At 41.6% G+C, this 18,458-nt stretch overlaps 1 protein-coding gene across 3 annotated transcripts in view; it reads left to right on the top strand.

Moving 5' to 3' along the window:
* Positions 1-18,458, top strand: part of LOC139382984 (cell adhesion molecule 1-like) — a 157,105-nt gene that overhangs the window by 124,158 nt on the left and 14,489 nt on the right. For 2 of the 3 annotated variants that reach the window (XM_071127265.1, XM_071127266.1), the window contains 4 exons: positions 869-1,027; positions 6,960-7,056; positions 7,394-7,566; positions 12,161-12,214. In XM_071127265.1, coding sequence (XP_070983366.1) covers positions 869-1,027; positions 6,960-7,056; positions 7,394-7,566; positions 12,161-12,214 — 483 coding nt within the window. The remainder of the gene's footprint in view (positions 1-868; positions 1,028-6,959; positions 7,057-7,393; positions 7,567-12,160; positions 12,215-18,458) is intronic. The other variant, XM_071127267.1, reaches the window with a different exon arrangement.

Below are 18,458 nucleotides of genomic sequence, written 5' to 3' on the forward strand. Positions count from 1 at the left end.
ATTGGTGATATACTTAGAGAATTGTCAACGATTAAAAACAGGGGCCTAATCCATGTTTGTTCTGCTACAATTATTACTGTATATCTGCAGAGCAAAACCACTAGAAAAAAACTTTCTCTAAGGTTGTTTTTCAACATCTTTCAGGATGTTTCCCTATGTAAGTGTCATTGGGTTAAAAGCTATAGCAATGTGCATGTTAGTGTATGTGGTCAGTGTGTATTGGAGCAGCAGTGTGATGCCTTCTCTGAGCCCTAAGCGTGCCCCCCTGTGACTGGCTGGTCGGCTGGCGGAGATGGAAGTGTGCTGCAGGTCACAGAAGGCCCTGTAATTATTTCCTCACTTCATTAAGTGCAAGTAAACCATCACACTCAGCACTGCGGCTAATGCGCTGGCCCTGTGGCATTGTAATGCTCTCTAAATGAATGCCCCTCTGACAGCCAGACACATGTAGGAGCCTGGAGGGCAGCTGATTACTGTAGGGGTTAGCCTGGACACAACAGAACAGAACCCCACTCAGCATCCAGGATGCTGCTTAGACACACACTCGTTAACAAACCACAACAACATCCCGTCCCTACCTCATGTTGGACTCAATGAGAATCTGTGGGTTCTAAAACCACATCAAGTAGGCTTAAGTAAATGTAATGATTTTAAGGTGTAAAGTGTGGTCAAAGTTACCTTGTTTTTAGCTTGACTGCAAAAATTGTGCAGTGTGAAATAGGATACATCCGTTGCAGTAGATGTTAGTTGTGTCCATGTGAATAACCAGGTGATGCTAGTCACATTGTTTTAAGCTGACTCAGTAACCCCATGCTCTGTATGATAGTCTGTTGTGAGTTGAGATATCTCTATAGACTTTGGTTCCTAGGCGAGATGACGGTGGATGAGACCTATGACAGGATGTTCACGGTCACCAGTCGGCTGAGACTCACTGTGTCCAAGGAGGACGACGGAGAGCCAGTCAGCTGCATCATCGACCACCCAGCCGTGAAGGACCTCCGGGCACAGAGATACCTGGAAGTGCTATGTGAGTGACCCGGAAGTGAAACAGGCATGACCTGGAAATAGAATGTTATTGACTCTCGTAGTCCCTATGAGGTCTATCACAGAGATAAGGGATACAGTGCCTCAGAAAGTATACAAACTCTTTGATTATTCCACATGTTGTGTTACAGCCTGAAAAGTGACACACTTAAAATATTTTTTTTTTTTGCAAATTCATTGAAAATGAAATACAGAAATATCAACTTTACATACATATTCACACCTCTTTGCTATGGCACTTCAAATTGAGCTCAGGTGCGTCCAATTTCCTTTGATCATCTTGAGATGGAGTCCACCTATGTCCAATTAAATTGTTTGGACATGATTTAGAAAGAAACACACCTGTCTATATAAGGTTGCACAGTTGACAGTGAATGTCAGAGCAGAAACTATACCACGATGTCCACGGAAGTGTCTGTAGATCTCCGAGATAGAATTGTGATGAGGCATATATAAAACAATTTCTAGAGCACAGTGGTCTCCATCATTGGGAAATGGAAAAAATATGGAACTACCCAGACTTTGCCTAGAGCTGGCCGTCCAACCAAACTGAGAAACCGGGAAAATTAGGATATTGGTGACCAAGAACTCTTACAGAACTACAAAGTTCCTTGGCTGAAATGGTAGAACCTGCCAGTCTCTATAGCACTTCACCAATCTGGGCTTTATGGGAGAGTGGCTAGACGGAAGCCACTTCTGAGAAAAAGGCACATGACAGACTGCTATGAGTTTGCAAAAGGGCACGTGAAAGACTCTGAGATCATAAGGCCAAAGATTCTGTGATCTGATAAGACAAAAATGTAACTCTTTGGCCTGAATGCAAAGTGGTATGTCTGGAGAAAACCAGGCATAGCTCATCGCCTGTCTAACACCATCCCTACCGTGAAGCATGGTGGTGGCAGTATCTTGCTATGGGAATGCTTTTCAGCGGCAGGGACTGGGAGGCTGGTAAGTGTAAAGGGAACAATGAATGGTGCTTTAGAGTGCAAACGACTTTAGACTGGGGCGAAAATGTACGTTCCAACAGGACAATGTTCCCAAGTATACAGCCAAAGCAATGTTGGAAGGGCTTCAGAACAAGAATGTGAAAGTCCTTGAGTTCAGCTAAATCCCAAACTTGAATCCCATTGAAAATCTGTGCAAAGCTGATATAGACATACCCAAGACGACTCAAATCTGTAATCGCCAGCAAAGGTGCTTCTACAAAGTATTGATTCAGGGGTGTAAATAATTACAGTTGAAGTCGGAAGTTTACATACACCTTAGCCAAATACATTTAAACTCAGTTTTTACAATTCCTGACATTTAATTCTCGTAAAAATGTCCTGTCTTAGGTCAGTTAGGATCACCACTTTATTTTTTAGAATGTGAAATTTCAGCTTTTATTTCTTTCATCATGTTCCCAGTGGCTCAGAAGTGTACATACACTCAATTAGTATTTGGTAGCATTGCCTTTAAATTGTTTAACTTGGGTCAAACGTTTCGGGTAGCCTTCCACAAGCTTCCCACAATAAGTTGAGTGAATTTTGGCCCATTCCTTCTGACAGAGCTGGTGTAACTGAGTCAGGTTTGTAGGCCTCCTTGCTCGCACACACTTTTTCAGTTCTGCCCACAAATTTTCTATGGGATTGAGGTCAGGGCTTTGTGATGGCCACTCCAATACCTTGACTTTGTTGTCCTTAAAGCATTTTGCCACAACTTTGGAAGTATGCTTGGGGTCATTGTCCATTTGGAAAACCCATTTGCGACCAAGCTTTAACTTCCTGACTGATGTCTTGAGATGTTGCTTCAATAGATCCACATAATTTCCCTCCCTCATGATGCCATCTATGTTGTGAAGTGCACCAGTCCCTCCTGCAGCAAAGAACCCGCACAACATGATGCTGACACCCCTGTGCTTCACGGCTGGGATGGTGTTCTTCGGCTTGCAAGCATCCCCCTTTTTCCTCCAAACATAATGATGGTCATTATGGCCAAATAGTTTTATTTTTGTTTCATCAGACCAGAGGACATTTCTCCAAAAAGTACAATCTTTGTCCACATGTGCAGTTGCAAACTGTAGTCTGGCGTTTTTATGGTGGTTTTGGAGCAGTGGCTTCTTCCTTGCTGAGCGGCCTTTCAGGTTATGTCGATATAGGACTTGTTTTACTGTGGCTATAGATACTTTTGTATCTGTTTCCTTCAGCATCTTCACAAGGTCCTTTGCTGTTGTTCTGGGATTGATTAGCACTTTTCGCACCAAAGTACGTCCATCTCTAGGAGACAGAACGCTTTTCCTTCCTGAGCGGTATGACGGCTGCGTGGTCCCATGGTGTTTATACTTGCTTACTATTGTTTGTACAGATGAACATGGTCCCTTCAGGCATGTGGAAATTGCTCCCAAGGATGAACAGGATGAACAATTTTTTTCTGAGGTCTTGGCTTATTTCTTTTGATTTTCCCATGATGTCAAGCAAGGAGGCACTGAGTTTGAAGGTAGGCCTTGAAATACATCCACAGGTACACCTCCAGTTGACTCAAATTGTTTAATGGCACAGTCAACTTAGTGTATTTAAACTTCTGACCAACAGGAATTGTGATAAGTTAAATAATCTGTCTGTAAACAATTGTTGGAAAAATTACTTGTGTCATTTACGAAGTAGATGTCCTAACCGACTTGCCAAAACTATAGTTTGTTAACAAGAAATTTGTGGAGTGGTTGAAAAACAAGTTTTGATGACTCCAACCTAAGTGTATGTAAACTTCCAACTTCAACTGTATGTAAGTGAGATATTTCTGTATTTAATTTTCTAAAAACATGTTTTCACTTTGTAATTATGGGGTATTGTGGTTAGATGAGTGAGATTTTTAATATATATATGTTTTTAGTTCAGGCTGTAACACAACAAAATGTGGAATAAGTCAAGGGGTATGAATACTTTCTGAAGGCACTGTACCATATATGAATGAATTAGATCATCAATTCTGTATCTAGTTAAAATACCTGGCAGTCCAGATTTAGAGATTCACTTTACAATACGTCTCCTGGAATGTAATAGAATCACCTCCAGGGAAAAGTAACTTTTGCTGTAGTGTTGTGTAACATGAAAGAAGAGAAACCTGCACCTCTAGTCTTGTGTCAAATGTGATTTGCTGTTTCCTCCAATGGTTTATTGATTGAAGAGGTAAAACAGCCGTCCTTACACACTGTAGAACATCAGAGAAAGGTTAAGCTAACCTTTGGTAGTCTGTGTAGAATATTCATTTGTTAACAGAGACGAGTGCTTTGCCTAACCTTTCTAGGCAAAAGGGAAAGCTCAACTTGAACCACTTGACATTTTGACAATCTTTTGCTAACATAGATAAGAGAGAAATATATATATATTTTACTTTATAGTTAGACTGTCTGAACACATAGTCCTTTTCTCTATATGTTTAACCAAGGGGCTATGTTCAAATGAAATGTATTGGTCACATTCACGTGTTTAGCAGATGTTATTGCGGGTGGAGCGAAATGCTTGTGCTTCTAGCTCCGACAGTGCAGTAATATCTAAGTGATATCTAACAGTTTCACAACATATACCCAAAATACACATAAATCTAAGTAAGGAATGGATTAAGAATATATATACATATATGTCAGAGCAGCATTGGACTAAGATACAGCGCTTTCTTCACCACACTGTCTGTGTGGGTGGACCATTTCAGTTTGTCAGTGATGTGTACCCCGAGGAACTTGAAGCTTTCCACCTTCTCCACTTCGGTCCCATCGATGTGGATAGGGGGGTGCTCCCTCTGCTGTTTCCTGAAGTCCACAATCATCTCTTTAGTTTTGTTGATGTTGAGTGAGAGCTTATTTCCTGGCACCACACTCCCAGAGCCCTGCCCTCCTCCCTGTAGGCTCCTCATTGTTGGTAATCAAGCCTACTACTGTTGTGTCGTCCGAAAACTTGATGGCTGAGTTGAAGGCGTGCTTGGCCACGCAGTCATGGGTGAACAGGGAGTACAGGAGGGGGCTGAGCACCCACCCTTGTGGGGCACCAGTGTTGAGGATCAGCGAGGAGGTGTTGTTTCCTACATTCAACACCTAGGGGCTACCCATCATGAAGTCCAGGACACAGTTGCACGGCGGAGTTCAGACCCAGGGCCTCGAGCTTGATGATGAGCTTGGAGGGTACTATGGTGTTGAATGCTGAGCTATAGTCAATTAACAGCATTCTTACATAGGTATGCCTCTTGTCCAGATAGGACAGGGCAGTTGTGCAGTGTGGTGGTGATTGCATCGTCTGTGGATCTATTGGTGAGGTAAGCCAATTTATGTGGGTCTATTGTGGCAGGTAAGGTGGAGGTGATATGATCCTTGCCTAGTCTCTCAAAGCACTTCATGATGACAGAAGTGAGTGCAACTGGGCGAAAGTCATTTAGTTCAACAACCTTTGCTTTTTTAGGTACAGGGACAATGGTGGTCATCTTGAAGCATGTGGGGACAACAGACTGGGATTGGGAGAGATTGAATATATCTGTAAACATAACAGCCAGCTGGTCTGCGCATGCTCTAAGGATGCGGCTAGGGATACCATCTGGGTCGGCAGCCTTGCGAGGGTTAACGCGCTTAAATGACTTACTCACGAGAAGGAGAGCCCACAGTCCTTGATAGCGGGCCATGTCGGTGGCACTGTATTATCCTCAAAGCGTGTGAAGAAGGTGTTCAGCCTGTCAAGAAGCAAGACGTCGGTGGCCGCGATGTGGCTGGTTTTTCTTTTATAATCCGTGATTGTTTGTAGACAGTGCCACATACTAGGACTCAACTTTGCCCCTATACCGACGTTTAGCCTGCTTGATTGCTTTGTGGAGGGAATAACTACACTGTTAGTATTCTTCCATATTCCCAGTTTTCTTGCCCTGGTTAAATGCGGTGCTTCACGCTTTCAGTTTTGTGTGAATGCTCCCATCTAGCTGCGGTTTCTGGTTGGGGTAGATTTTAATGGAGGGCAGGGAGGGCCTTATATGCATTCTGGAAGGTAGTATACAATGGTCGAGAGTTTTAGCAGCGCGACTACAACAATCAATATGTTGATAGAATTTCAGGAGCCTTTTCCTCAAATTTGCTTTGTTAAAATTTCCATTTACAATAAATGCAGCCTCAGGATATGTGGTTTTCAATTTGTATAAAGTCCCGCGAAGTTCTTTGAGGGCCGTCGTGGTATCGGCTTGAGGGGGGATATAGACCGCTGTGGCTATTATTGATGAAAATTATCTCGTAGATAGTATGGTTGGCATTTGATTGTGAGATGTCCTAGGTCGGGTGAACAGAAGGACTTGAGTTCCTGTATGTTATCATAGTTACACCATAGGTCATTAATCATAAAACATATCCCTCCACCCTTCTGCTTCCTGGAGAGATGTTTGTTCCTGTCGGCACGATGTACTGAGAACCCAACTGGCTTTAATAGCCAGGTTTATGCAGTCCTATAACACTGAAAGCCTTAGTCGGTGGAGTTGAGCTGACAGTATACTGGTCATACAAGAGTAATAATATAAGCAATGGAGTAATGGCACTGTCGTAGCCAGCCAAAGCACTCTCCTAACCTTCCCAATGCATTGCAGCATGGTCCTTTGTAGCTCAGTTGGTAAAACATTGTGCTTATAACAGCAGGTTTGATTCTCGGGACCACCCATATGTAAAATGCATGCATGACTAAGTTTCTTTGGATAAAAGTGTCTGCCAAATGACATTTGTTGTTATATTATAGCGCACCGACAAATGGCTCTTTCACTGGTTTGAACATACAATAACGCTTTTTTTATAGTGACTGAAAGCATGAGTCGGGTTGAGATAGGTTGACATTGCTAGAGCTGTGAATATGATATGAATTAGAAAGTGTGTACTGTTTCAATACAATGTGTATGTGAAAATACCATCTGTCTACTTTCAGATCAACCAGAAGTGAAGATCGTTCAGGCGTTCCCTGAAGGTTTAACGAGAGAGGGAGAGAATCTAGAGCTGACGTGCATAGCAAAAGGCAAACCACAGTGAGTATCCATCCATCCACACAGATCATGTAATACTAGTTAACAGTACAGCACTCCACTCTGTTCTTACAAATGCCAACATAGACAGCTACATGACACTTCCAGGCTTCCTATATCCCTAAACTGCCAGCCAAAGGACTCCCCTAACCTTTCCAATGCATTGTAGCATTTATATGTTACCAATTGCTAGTGTGTTTTGTGTCAAATGCATCATTAGGAGGAACCTGCCAATGGCTCTCCGACACTGATCAGAGTTCAGACCTTTCGAGTGAGATTTGGTCTATTGACGGGCGTCGTGCAGGGACTTTCTGATGTGGCTGGTATTTGTGTCATCCAGGCCCCATCAGATCAGCTGGCTCAGAGTGGATGATGATGTGCCATCTCACACCGTGATCACCGGCTCTGACCTCTTCATCGAAAACCTCAACAAGTCGTACAACGGCACGTACCGCTGTGTTGCCTCCAACACCGTGGGAGATGCCTACGATGACTATATCCTCTTTGTATACGGTAGGTACTGTCATGGCTACTGTCGCCTGTAGTTTGTTTTGCGATTCTATCTATATTTGGAGATGAGTCCAGGCCAGGTGGTCTGTACTGCTGATTCAGGATTTGTCGACTAGAATTTGCTAAATATTCCATTGAAACTTCTCATGTGTCAGTTCACTGATTACACGTTTCTCTGGGTGAATCTGTCACAGAAACATGTCACTGACGCACTGTAACACAGTGACAGATGTCTCTGACTTACTGATTTATTCTGACTGACACCTCACAGACTATCCTCAATCTAACTTGTAGCTTACGTATGAGTCTCTGACTTAGGTTACTATGGCACTTATAGCAATGCCACTCTGAGATTGTATTTCTGTAAGTGCTCTTAGGCAGATGGTGACATTTGTTTGTCCCTCTTAGTCCTCAATTGATCATCTCCTGAACAAAAGTATGGAACGTGCTATTAAGTAACAGTTCAGGCCTATTCAGGGTTTCATCCTATGGCTGAAGTCATAATTGGCGCCCAATCCACTCTCATCCATTAGAGGCATGATTCACTTTCCCTCTGTAATGTAACTGTCATACAGTTACTGTATCTACAGGAAGAGGTTGGAGGTTTGGAAAGCAGGCTGTAGTCTTGCTTCCATATGGATCCTTTGTTTGGAATATGATTACTTTTGGCTTTGAACAACACACATCTTGCATTTCCAAATAGATTTAGCTTCATAAAAGTGCTTGTGAGAAATTAAAACTGCCAGAACAGGAAACATTTTCCATACACACCATCTTTTGATTTATGTTGTTTTGTCTTTTACTTTCATACTTGTTTTGGCACATTGGTTTGATTGGGAATGTGAGCTGACCATTTGTTTTGGAGATATACCCCTCTCCCATGCATAATCAGGTTCTATAGTATGCGTCTCTTCATATGGGCCCTCTTCATGTCTCCATATTTCAGTTTCCTACATGTCTTTGAAGGAACAACCTGCTCCCTACTCAACAGAGATAAACTAGACAAACTGTGGTACACTAAAAGACTCTTGAATGAATTTCCATGGTGAAAATGTGTGTTTGCCGGTGCAGCAAACATGCTAGCATGTGTGAGCTGTGCATGTTTTGTAGTAGAATTACCTATTTGTATGCCTTTTGGCACAATGAAATATCCCATCTTACAGAAATAGCTTCCCACCACAAGTCTTTTTCAGTCTTTTACCACCTCAACATTAGAGACAGCATATCTCTGGTGTTATCAGTGCAGTCTCTATTCTTTTAGTTAGAGCAATAATGAGACACTGGAGATTTGTAAAAAGGTGTTGATAACGCTTTGAGTAATTAAGTTTGAGATTCCCAGTTCTGTTATTCCACAGGATTAGATGCTAGACATGTTGTTGGTGCATAAGATGATTGTTTTCCCTGACTACTCATACTAGTTACTGTACACTAGCATAATGAGTGTGTGTTTCTGAACATGGTTATGTCTAGGGGTAAGCATGATGAGAACCACAGATGTGTCAGCTTAGCAGGTGGGTCTCTAGGTGAAGAGACTGCTGGGTGGGTTTTTCTGTGTACAGTATCCTGTTTTCTACTTGTATTAGGCCCAGGAGGAGCCCATTAGTGTCTAGTGTTGGAATCCACAGCTGCTATCTCTTAGTATGTCCCTGATGTTCATTAATGTGGATCTGTCAGAGGACTGTGTGCAGTACCATGTCAAAGCTAGATGACCAGGAACCTAGCTAATGTAGTGCAACAGGAGAGCACAGTATGTGTACCAATGGTCTGTGCTATTCTGGATATATTAGATATTCATATGTGTGCTACTTTCAGAGAGTTGGAATATACAGTCTGCTACTCTCATCTTGCCTCTGCCTACCGCTGCACTAAAACACTTTATCCCTGACACTAGAAATGTTGTGTGTACTCTGTGTACTCTCCTACGGTAAGTAAAAAAACATACAGTAAGTAACAAAGCATGTTTAGTTATCAGTTCTATTCTGGTCTAAGGGTGAGAGAGAAGGTAGTTAGGCTGGTTGGCCTCCTCTGCTGGTTCTGGGTTGTTTTCAGTAGACTGTGAGTGCTGGTCTGTGGTTGGTTGACGTCCGGTGTGGGAGTAAACTGGTCCAAAGCAACTAGGCTCCCAGCTACTGTAGGCTCCCACCAAACTCCGTTCACTGTACAAAGCTGACCTGGTATAACTCACACATACTGGCTGTTGGCAGGAGAACAATTATGTATTTTGCTCAAGGGTTTGTTCTGCAGTTGACTCTCTGACCCAGAGATTTCCTACACGGACATGAAGTCAAAGATTCCCATGCAGCCATCTGGGCGTCAAGCCCAGTCAGAAAGTATGCTCAAATATGGCTCTGTTGACCCTAACTTGGATGAAGCGCTGTTGTGAAAACAAATGTGTTGAATCACAAGGATTCTGAACCATCACCCATCTCTGCACCATAGAACAGAATAACTAATGAAACATCAGGCTGCAAATTAATAACCAAATCATACAGACTCAAGAGAAAACATAGTTTAATGTGTTTTAAAAAAATGCATCTGAGGACATTGTTGTGCTGTATTACTTTATGGAATATTTGTTTGAGTCAGAAATCTCCATTGCTATGTTATGAAGACAATGTGCATATAAAACAATGTATTCAGAATTGCTAACAAACTGAAGAAAAATAAAGTTTTTTGGCTGCCAGGTTTAAGAGGGCATAGCTAAACATTTTCTCCCACATTGTTTCAGTTTGTGCTTAGAATTTCTCATATCAAATGTTCTTACAAATAGAAATGTACCCTGAAAATATGGCACCTCCAAATACATTCATATTTCAGCTCTCATAATGTGGAGCCAAGAGTAATCCAGCCTGCAAATTGCCCATGGAGAATGCTTGTTTGCTAGACTATTATATGTGCCACATCCCATCCAGGCCTTTGTGGCAGCCTCTTATCCCTGGCCTGCATGCCCAATTTCCCAGACTCTGACATTTCAGCTATCAGACCGCCTTCGGTCACAGGGAAAGAAGAAATCCCCTATAAATATTGTTTGCGGAGAATCTGTTCCTGATATCCCCTCACCTCTCCCCCCTGCCCCCTCCTCCCCCAGAAGCGACATTATGCCACCATTGATGTTTTATCATTAGTTTGGAAGTGTGTGGTCCCCTACTGTGGGCTTCTGATGGGCACAGACAGTAAAGGCATGAAGACAGCCAGACAAATTTCTCCCGCTGTGACTTGTCTCCAGCAAGGGGCCGGCGCTATCTCTCTGTGCCAGAAACAGGAAGATATTCCTAGTGGCAGGGAAGCTTTCCAGTCTCTTAGCACCGCTGCATACCTGTATTGGCCTCCATTTTCTAATTCTCATTATTTTGTTTTTGGTGTTATGAAAGGCCTTGTCAGTACACTATCAGTCTGGTGTTGCAAGGGGTGCAGAAGAACTGCAGGGGAGCGCTCCAGAGTTGCTTAATGCACTGCTTAACTTAATTACTGGAAATAATCCCTTAATATTTTAATTTCTAACTTCCCAACTACCCATTGAATGTTTATGAACAATATTGGGCACATTAAGTTAATTTTTCAAACTACAGTATGAGTATACAAAATAGTAAATTAGATGTGTTCATTCCAACCTTTTGGCCTACTGTTAATGAGTAGAGGTTTAAGTAAGATTGGAATTACCTGATATCAAACACTGTTTTTTTTATTTTTTTTATTTCACCTTTATTTAACCAGGTAGGCTAGTTGAGAACAAGTTCTCATTTGCAACTGCGACCTGGCCAAGATAAGGCATAGCAGTGTGAACAGACAACACAGAGTTACACATGGAGTAAACAATTAACAAGTCAATAACACAGTAGAAAAAAGGGGAGTCTATATATACATTGTGTGCAAAAGGCATGAGAAGGTAGGCAAATAATTACAATTATGCAGATTAGCACTGGAGTGATAAATGATCAGATGGTTATGTAAAGGTAGAGATATTGGTGTGCAAAAGAGCAGAAAAATAAATAAATAAAAACAGTATGGGGATGAGGTAGGTGAAAATGGGTGGGCTATTTACCAATAGACTATGTACAGCTGCAGCGATCGGTTAGCTGCTCAGATAGCAGATGTTTGAAGTTGGTGAGGGAGATAAAAGTCTCCAACTTCAGCGATTTTTGCAATTCGTTCCAATCACAGGCAGCAGAGAACTGGAACGAAAGGCGGCCAAATGAGGTGTTGGCTTTAGGGATGATCAGTGAGATACACCTGCTGGAGCGCGTGCTACGGATGGGTGTTGCCACTGTGCATTGTCAAAGCTCTGATATTACATTCACTATCACCAGACAGTAGAAAAGACATCAATGATGCGTTGACACAGGTTACAGATGAAGAATGCAATATGGGAAAGCAACATCCTTCCTGTGGGAAAAACAGCCATCGTCTTATTGAGACCATACAGAACCCAAATCGTTATCTCGCTCTATAGTAATACTACAGTAGTTACTGAGAGATTTGATACTTTCCCAATTCTGCTACAATACTTCCATACTTGCATGACCCCATCCTTAATGGCTTCTCACACGTTCTTTATTTCTTATACATTTCTTCTTTATTTTGTATGTTTTCCATCTAGATGCTCCTACCACGATCCCCACACCCACCACCTTGAACCTAGACAACACCCAAGGTACTGTATGTCCCCACTTTGTTCATTCTCAACCCTCGCCTGTGTGTACACGTGTGCATGCTTGTGAGTGTGTTTGCAGTAGTGTAGTACAGTGAGAAAGAGAGCGTTTGGGAGAGAGAAAGAGAGAGGTTGAGACTGCGGGCGGGCAGTCTCAATCAGATTGTTCTACTGATAGATGCCATAGCGGACACCCTGCGCTGTGCTTTCAGTGACACCTGTCACAGCCCTTTCCTGTCACGTTTGATCTGTGAGGATGGAGGAGACATGTCGGTCGCTCGGCACTCTGCTATCTTATCAGCATCGCCATGCAGCCGTATCTCAACCTGCCCACACTCACATCACAGTCACATTACAATGCCCTTTACATCTCCCCCATCAAATCACAATCACATCCATCTTTGTAGGTCTGGAAACATTGACAGATTTTTTTTCTCTTTGACTTATGATATGGATGAAGGACAGTTTATTTACAGTGTCAGCTGGCCCACCTCTGTACATGCGGTTTAGTGTTGGATCTTCTACGGTACTATATGTAGTTCTTATTCTTTTCACTTTTGTGGCGGAAGAAGTGTGTTGACTATTGGGAAGACTTCTTTGTGTATAATATGGTTGTTCAAATAAACTGAAAAACAAAACAAAAATCTGTCTCTCCTCCATTCCGGATAGTTCAGGTTTGTTCGCATACAGACACATGGAGACCATTTATTAGGAATGCCAAATGCATTCATCAGTGAGAGAAAGTCCATTTAGAAGATAATACATTTCTGATAAACTGGCAGTGAGAGAAATAGAATGGGAGTACTGGGATGGCTAGAGCTTTTAAAATATCTATTAAAGCCTAATGTTGGCCAAAAGTACTTGGCAGCATCAGGAGGTGACATTTAGAGATAACTAAATATGGCATTTATATTGCAGAGTAATTGCAGCACTGACAACTGCCATTAATTATATTCTCTGTTTGCCTGCTAAACGCAGACCTCGTAATTGATTTCTATCAATATTTGCAAGCAGAGTTCCCTCAAACGTTTGGATGAAATCCTGCACTATGGAAGTACTCCATATGTCCTGCTGTGATTCTCTACTAACACACAGGGGAGGGGCAAATGCACGTTCATAGCTGACAATATACTTCCAGAGTTAACATGAAGTCATCCCGAGTCATTCAAAGCCAGCCCACCGAGATGTCCAATACGTACATGTCCCATGGCATGTCACACAGAGGAGGTGGTGGTGGTGGGTGGTGGTACAGTATGGCTCTTTGATTTCCACTCAGGCACTAGAGAAGTAATCAGGTCCCTTTCATGCTGGTGCTGGAAACCTCCGGAGGCCATTTTGTGTGTCTGAGTAGAGGGAGTAGAGAGCCTGAGTGTCTCATCAACTGCACAATCAGGTCTATAAGGTGAATGAGTGGTCTGGGACATGAAGAAGCTCTAGCTCCTATTTCTACGTTTTTTTGAATAGTCCATTCGGAATATTTTACTCCAAAAAAGAGGGGTGAACTTTTATATATAGGATCTTCTGTGTCAATGACAATCCTACTATACTGTGTCCCGGTATTTCTACTTTTATACAGATGTAGGATCTTAATTTGATCACCCTGTTGCAGGAGAACTTTCCTGCAATGCAGGACATTTTAATCCTGTACTGTATTTGAAGTTTAAAAAGGCTTCTGAAGTTGGGAATTTCCACTTTGAAATATATATTTTTTATATTAATTAGAACCTGTATAATAATTCACATTTCATCTTGATGCAGGATTGTTTTCCTGCTGTAAAAAAACGTCTCAAAAGATCCTACATGTGTACATCTAATATTCTTTGATTGTCCTTGGACTAGGACAAAACTCTGAGGAGACTGTTTATCTCATATGGTCTCTACAGAGAATCAACAGATGACTCCTCCCATGGGCGTCAGCCAATTTACTTTGAAAATGCAATTCGTAAACAGGTGGTTGTTAAAATTGTGTGTTGTGTTTTTCATTGTAAATCAATTACTCTTCACTTACAGTTTAATGAATGCGGCAGCGTAGACGTTTTCATAACTCCTCAGTGATTTCCGAGAGACAGGACTAAAACGGGGGTTTGACATGATTTCTGCAGTGCATGCCGGTAGGATGTAATAGAGCTTTCTTGCTGTTCACTACTTTTCTGAATACTATGTCTCAGGGGCCTTGTTAACCTGACATGCAATGTAATCACATTGTGTTACTATAAGCTGCAGAACCACACCTTCTGTTGGCCTTTTACTCTGTTCAAGAACAAACTTACATTCGCAACAGAGGGTAATGAGTGTCATGACCAGAATATTCTTGTAAACCTGAGGCCCATAGAGATTGAAATATCATGTAATGTACCATAGCTTTACATTGTACTTAGATAACTGTATTGGCCTTCATAGGAATTCCTGTCGTCGAGGACAACTTGAGCTAGTTCCTCCCAGCCCTGAGTGCCACAGTGCGCTCCTGTGATGTGTGCGAATGGTGTTATCCAAATGAATGTGTAAACATACAGCTCTCAAGCTGCCATTTTCCATTGATCCACACAAGCAACCGTCCCTCCATGTGGCCTCTCCACTTCCCTTTTATAAGCTAAGGGAAACATTCTGTGGGGTTCCATTCTGAACAAGTTGTTTATGCACCATTTCCTCTTTGTGTGGCTCCTAGTTCATGTGGAATGTAGCTTTTCATTTCCACAGTGTAATGCTTTCATGCCCTGCTAGATTTTTCTCTCCTCTGATAAGTGTTTTATTTTTTTCTCTCGATTTCCTTGGTGTAGCCTAGCAACAGGCAAGAGCAGCAGCGGTTCAAGGCCTAAATATGGTTTTGTGTTGAGGAGGAGCAAATGCCATGGTAAAGCATGAAACCACAGAGTCGTTTGTACATCTCTGTTGTAGAGCTGGCCAGTCCTCCAAGTGTTGTATCTACTGCTCTATCTCAAAGAAAGAACGAAAGAAAGAAAGAAAGAAAGAAAGAAAGAAAGAAAGAAAGAAAGAAAGAAAGAAAGAAAGAAAGAAAGAAAGAAAGAAAGAAAGAAAGAAAGAAAGAAAGAGGCTGCTTGGACAGTTCACATTGTCAAGCTTTTCAGTGTTCCTATATAAAATACTGTATGTAGGACTAAGGGGCTTTAAGTCCCTGTAGAGTTCGGCGAGAAATTAGTCACTATCAGTCTATGAAAGCGTTGTCATGGGTTTTATAAAACCTATATTCAATGCTGTACTGTCAACTATACATACACCAATAGTTACTTAACCAAAGGTTATTGTAAAGTGCATTGAAAGTAGCTTTTAAATCAGCTGTATTCACTTTTTTTAAGTAAAGAGGCCGAGAGAACAGGGGTTCCCAAACCTTCTTCCAATTCACAAATGTATGGGGAAGTTATTTTAAAATAATTTTTACTATTATAAAATGGCATACAAACAAGTACAGTGCCCATCCTAATTCATAAGTGCTGCCTCTCTGATTGGTTTGCTAACCTAATGCAATGCTCCAGGCACCATTGCTTATATGAGGGGCTGGCGTGAATAGATTTCAGCCAGCATTATTAAACAGAGTGGTTTCTGGTATTGTGCTGGCAGGCTGGTTTCTATTGTTGAGAGGGTAGTAGTCGTTCTGATTCTACAGCTCAGGGTTTATAAAGGCAGTCTGCGGAGGTGAAGCCCTCGCTCGTCAAACATTCAGAGATGATCCCAGGGAGGGACATCATATCCCGGGTAATCTCCTGCTAACACCCTCCTTACCTCGCCTTGGCTGGAGAAAGTAGAGAGTATAGAAGAATCTGCACAGAAACACTTCTCACCATTCACAATGATCTCTATGGAAAACTCAAACCACCTGACAGGGCTTCTGTACATTGTTCTGGTGTGCATGTTGAATAAATGAACTGTAAGAAAAAATAGGGTAAATGTTGAGAATCCTGTTCAATTGAATGAGATCGCCAGAGCCCCATGGTTTAACAACTGGTCCAGATGTACAGGCTCAGTGGCTGGAGGAGCACCAAGTCCTCCCCATGCAGGGTTCCCACAGTTCCACGTTCAGCTGCAGGCTATATATTGTCTTAAAGGATATCATGTATACAGAGCCAAAGATAGGCCACTGGTCATGCTGCCTGCTACCACACGGAACTTTGTCAAGCCTGTGTTTGTATGCTGCAAGGATGCTAGCCCAGCACAGTATATCCACTATCAACCAGCTAAACTGATCCTACTCCAGGGAAGGACCTTTCATAAACAATAAATGAGTCAATCTGAGTTTAGCTGGCACTAAGAATAAGGAATGAATGGAACTCTTGACCTCAACTTTTCTCTCCCCTGCTTTGTTTTGTGAGGCAATTTGTTTGTCAATGACTAAAGCTGAAATGTATTGGAGTGAAACTAGAGAAAGTATGCTGTCTTACTGTAAGTGCACATTGATATTTTCGCTGTTTTTATTCATGTGTTCTCATATGTTTCATTGCTGTCTTATGGAGTGGTTTGGCTTCTTCATCTTCCAAAAGTATGTGGGCGGTGTCTTCAAGCTGTGCATGTAATCTTCAGCACAAACAAACGTTAGCAAATGTTCTACAAAATATCAAACTGTCTTTACTGTCACAACAATGTGTAACAGGATTATAAACAGTAATACATGCTAGTTTGAGAAAATAATTGTTAACAGTATCTTACGAGCTAAGTCCTATCTGTTAGATAATATAGCCATGTAAAGTGTTACCAACCACACCAAGGTGAGGCTAAATGGTGTCACTAAATAGTGTTGAATCCTATGTCAGTGAGTTAATGGGCTACAGTGGAAGTGAGAAGTCTTCCACGTTCTGATGTTGAAACGGTACAGTGCCTAACTTTGGCACTCCTAGTTGTGCTGCTGAAGCACTGCCAAAGATGGCTCTGCAGACACAGACAGAGAGACAGAGAGACAGACAGACAGACAGACAGACAGACGTGTGACTTTATTATGCTGTTTCTTCTGGTGCTGAGACAGAAGCAAAAAGACGTGAATGATTCAGCTGTTCACGACTTTGACTGAGTGACTCCTCCAAATACATACACCCACTTGGTTTAGCACCTTAGAAATTAGATGGCACCTTATGATAATGTATGCATTTAGAACTGAAATAAAATCATTCTAGTGTGTTATGAAATATACTATATATGAAAGAGGTGAAAGGTAGAGGCAATAGGTCGGTTTCACTGCATAGTAATTAACAATGAATTAACGCACACTAACTGTCTGAGTCAATAGTGTTAGAGCCAGGCCTGAATCAGAATGCGCAAACGTGTGTTCATTCATTGTTCATCAAACATTATAGCATTTGTTAAACATTTAATGCAAACACCTAACACTTGTATATCATTAGCCTTTGAGGCTCAACATTAAATACTTATTTAATATGCAAATGAGTTTTGGCTCAGATTAGCAGATTGGTTCCCTTTGTAATGGGTGTGCTTTGCTTCCTTGATTTATCAACAAAAAATAAATTATATTTATATGTGGAGAAAATTAGCCACTGGCTCCATTCTAGTCTGTACAATAGTCCATTATAATTGGTCCCCAGGGGTATATGGGTTTTACTGTGCCAGGATGGGGATGTTCAAAGAGTATCATACTAAATGAAGATAGTTTTCTCATAGGGCCTGATTTTAACTTGAAATGTGGATACTTAACTTTAAAACTTTAACTTTTCTCAGCTCTTGAGGAACTGACGTTGTGATGTTAGAAGAGCATATTTAGGAATATTCGAGGTAAAAAAAGGAAGTCAGGCACAGATTCAATATTCCTCAAAACCCATGATGAACCCTTTCAACATTCTTAGGTTGACATGCACCGCAGTAGAATGTCTAACCAGAAGTGGTTTGTTAGTTTGTCTACCTGCTGACCCGGAAAAGGGTAACAATATTTGGCATTGGAAGTTCAGGGAACTCCATTCCTTGAACATTTTTTCTGAGGAGGTTAGAGTTGGTTATGTGGTGATGCAGTAGCTAATGTGAAAGCAGAGCAGAGCACTGGAATATCTTTTCCATTAGCTTGTCAATCACTTTTCTTAGCAATGACCTCCAGATTAAACAGCTTTAAAAAAAAAACTAGGAAGCAGGCAGCTTTCACAATGTTTTTTTTTGTGTAGTCAAGAAGCTTGTTTTGTCAACCCAAAGTTTTCCCAACTACATGTTTGCTAACATCCCAAGGTACAGAGTTCAGTCAACTCTCCATTCACAGATTTGATGTGTTGCCAATAGTAGTTCATCTGTATTTTTGCAC

This window comes from Oncorhynchus clarkii, chromosome 24, assembly GCF_045791955.1.
Source record: "Oncorhynchus clarkii lewisi isolate Uvic-CL-2024 chromosome 24, UVic_Ocla_1.0, whole genome shotgun sequence".
In the NCBI taxonomy this organism is placed as follows: domain Eukaryota; kingdom Metazoa; phylum Chordata; class Actinopteri; order Salmoniformes; family Salmonidae; genus Oncorhynchus; species Oncorhynchus clarkii.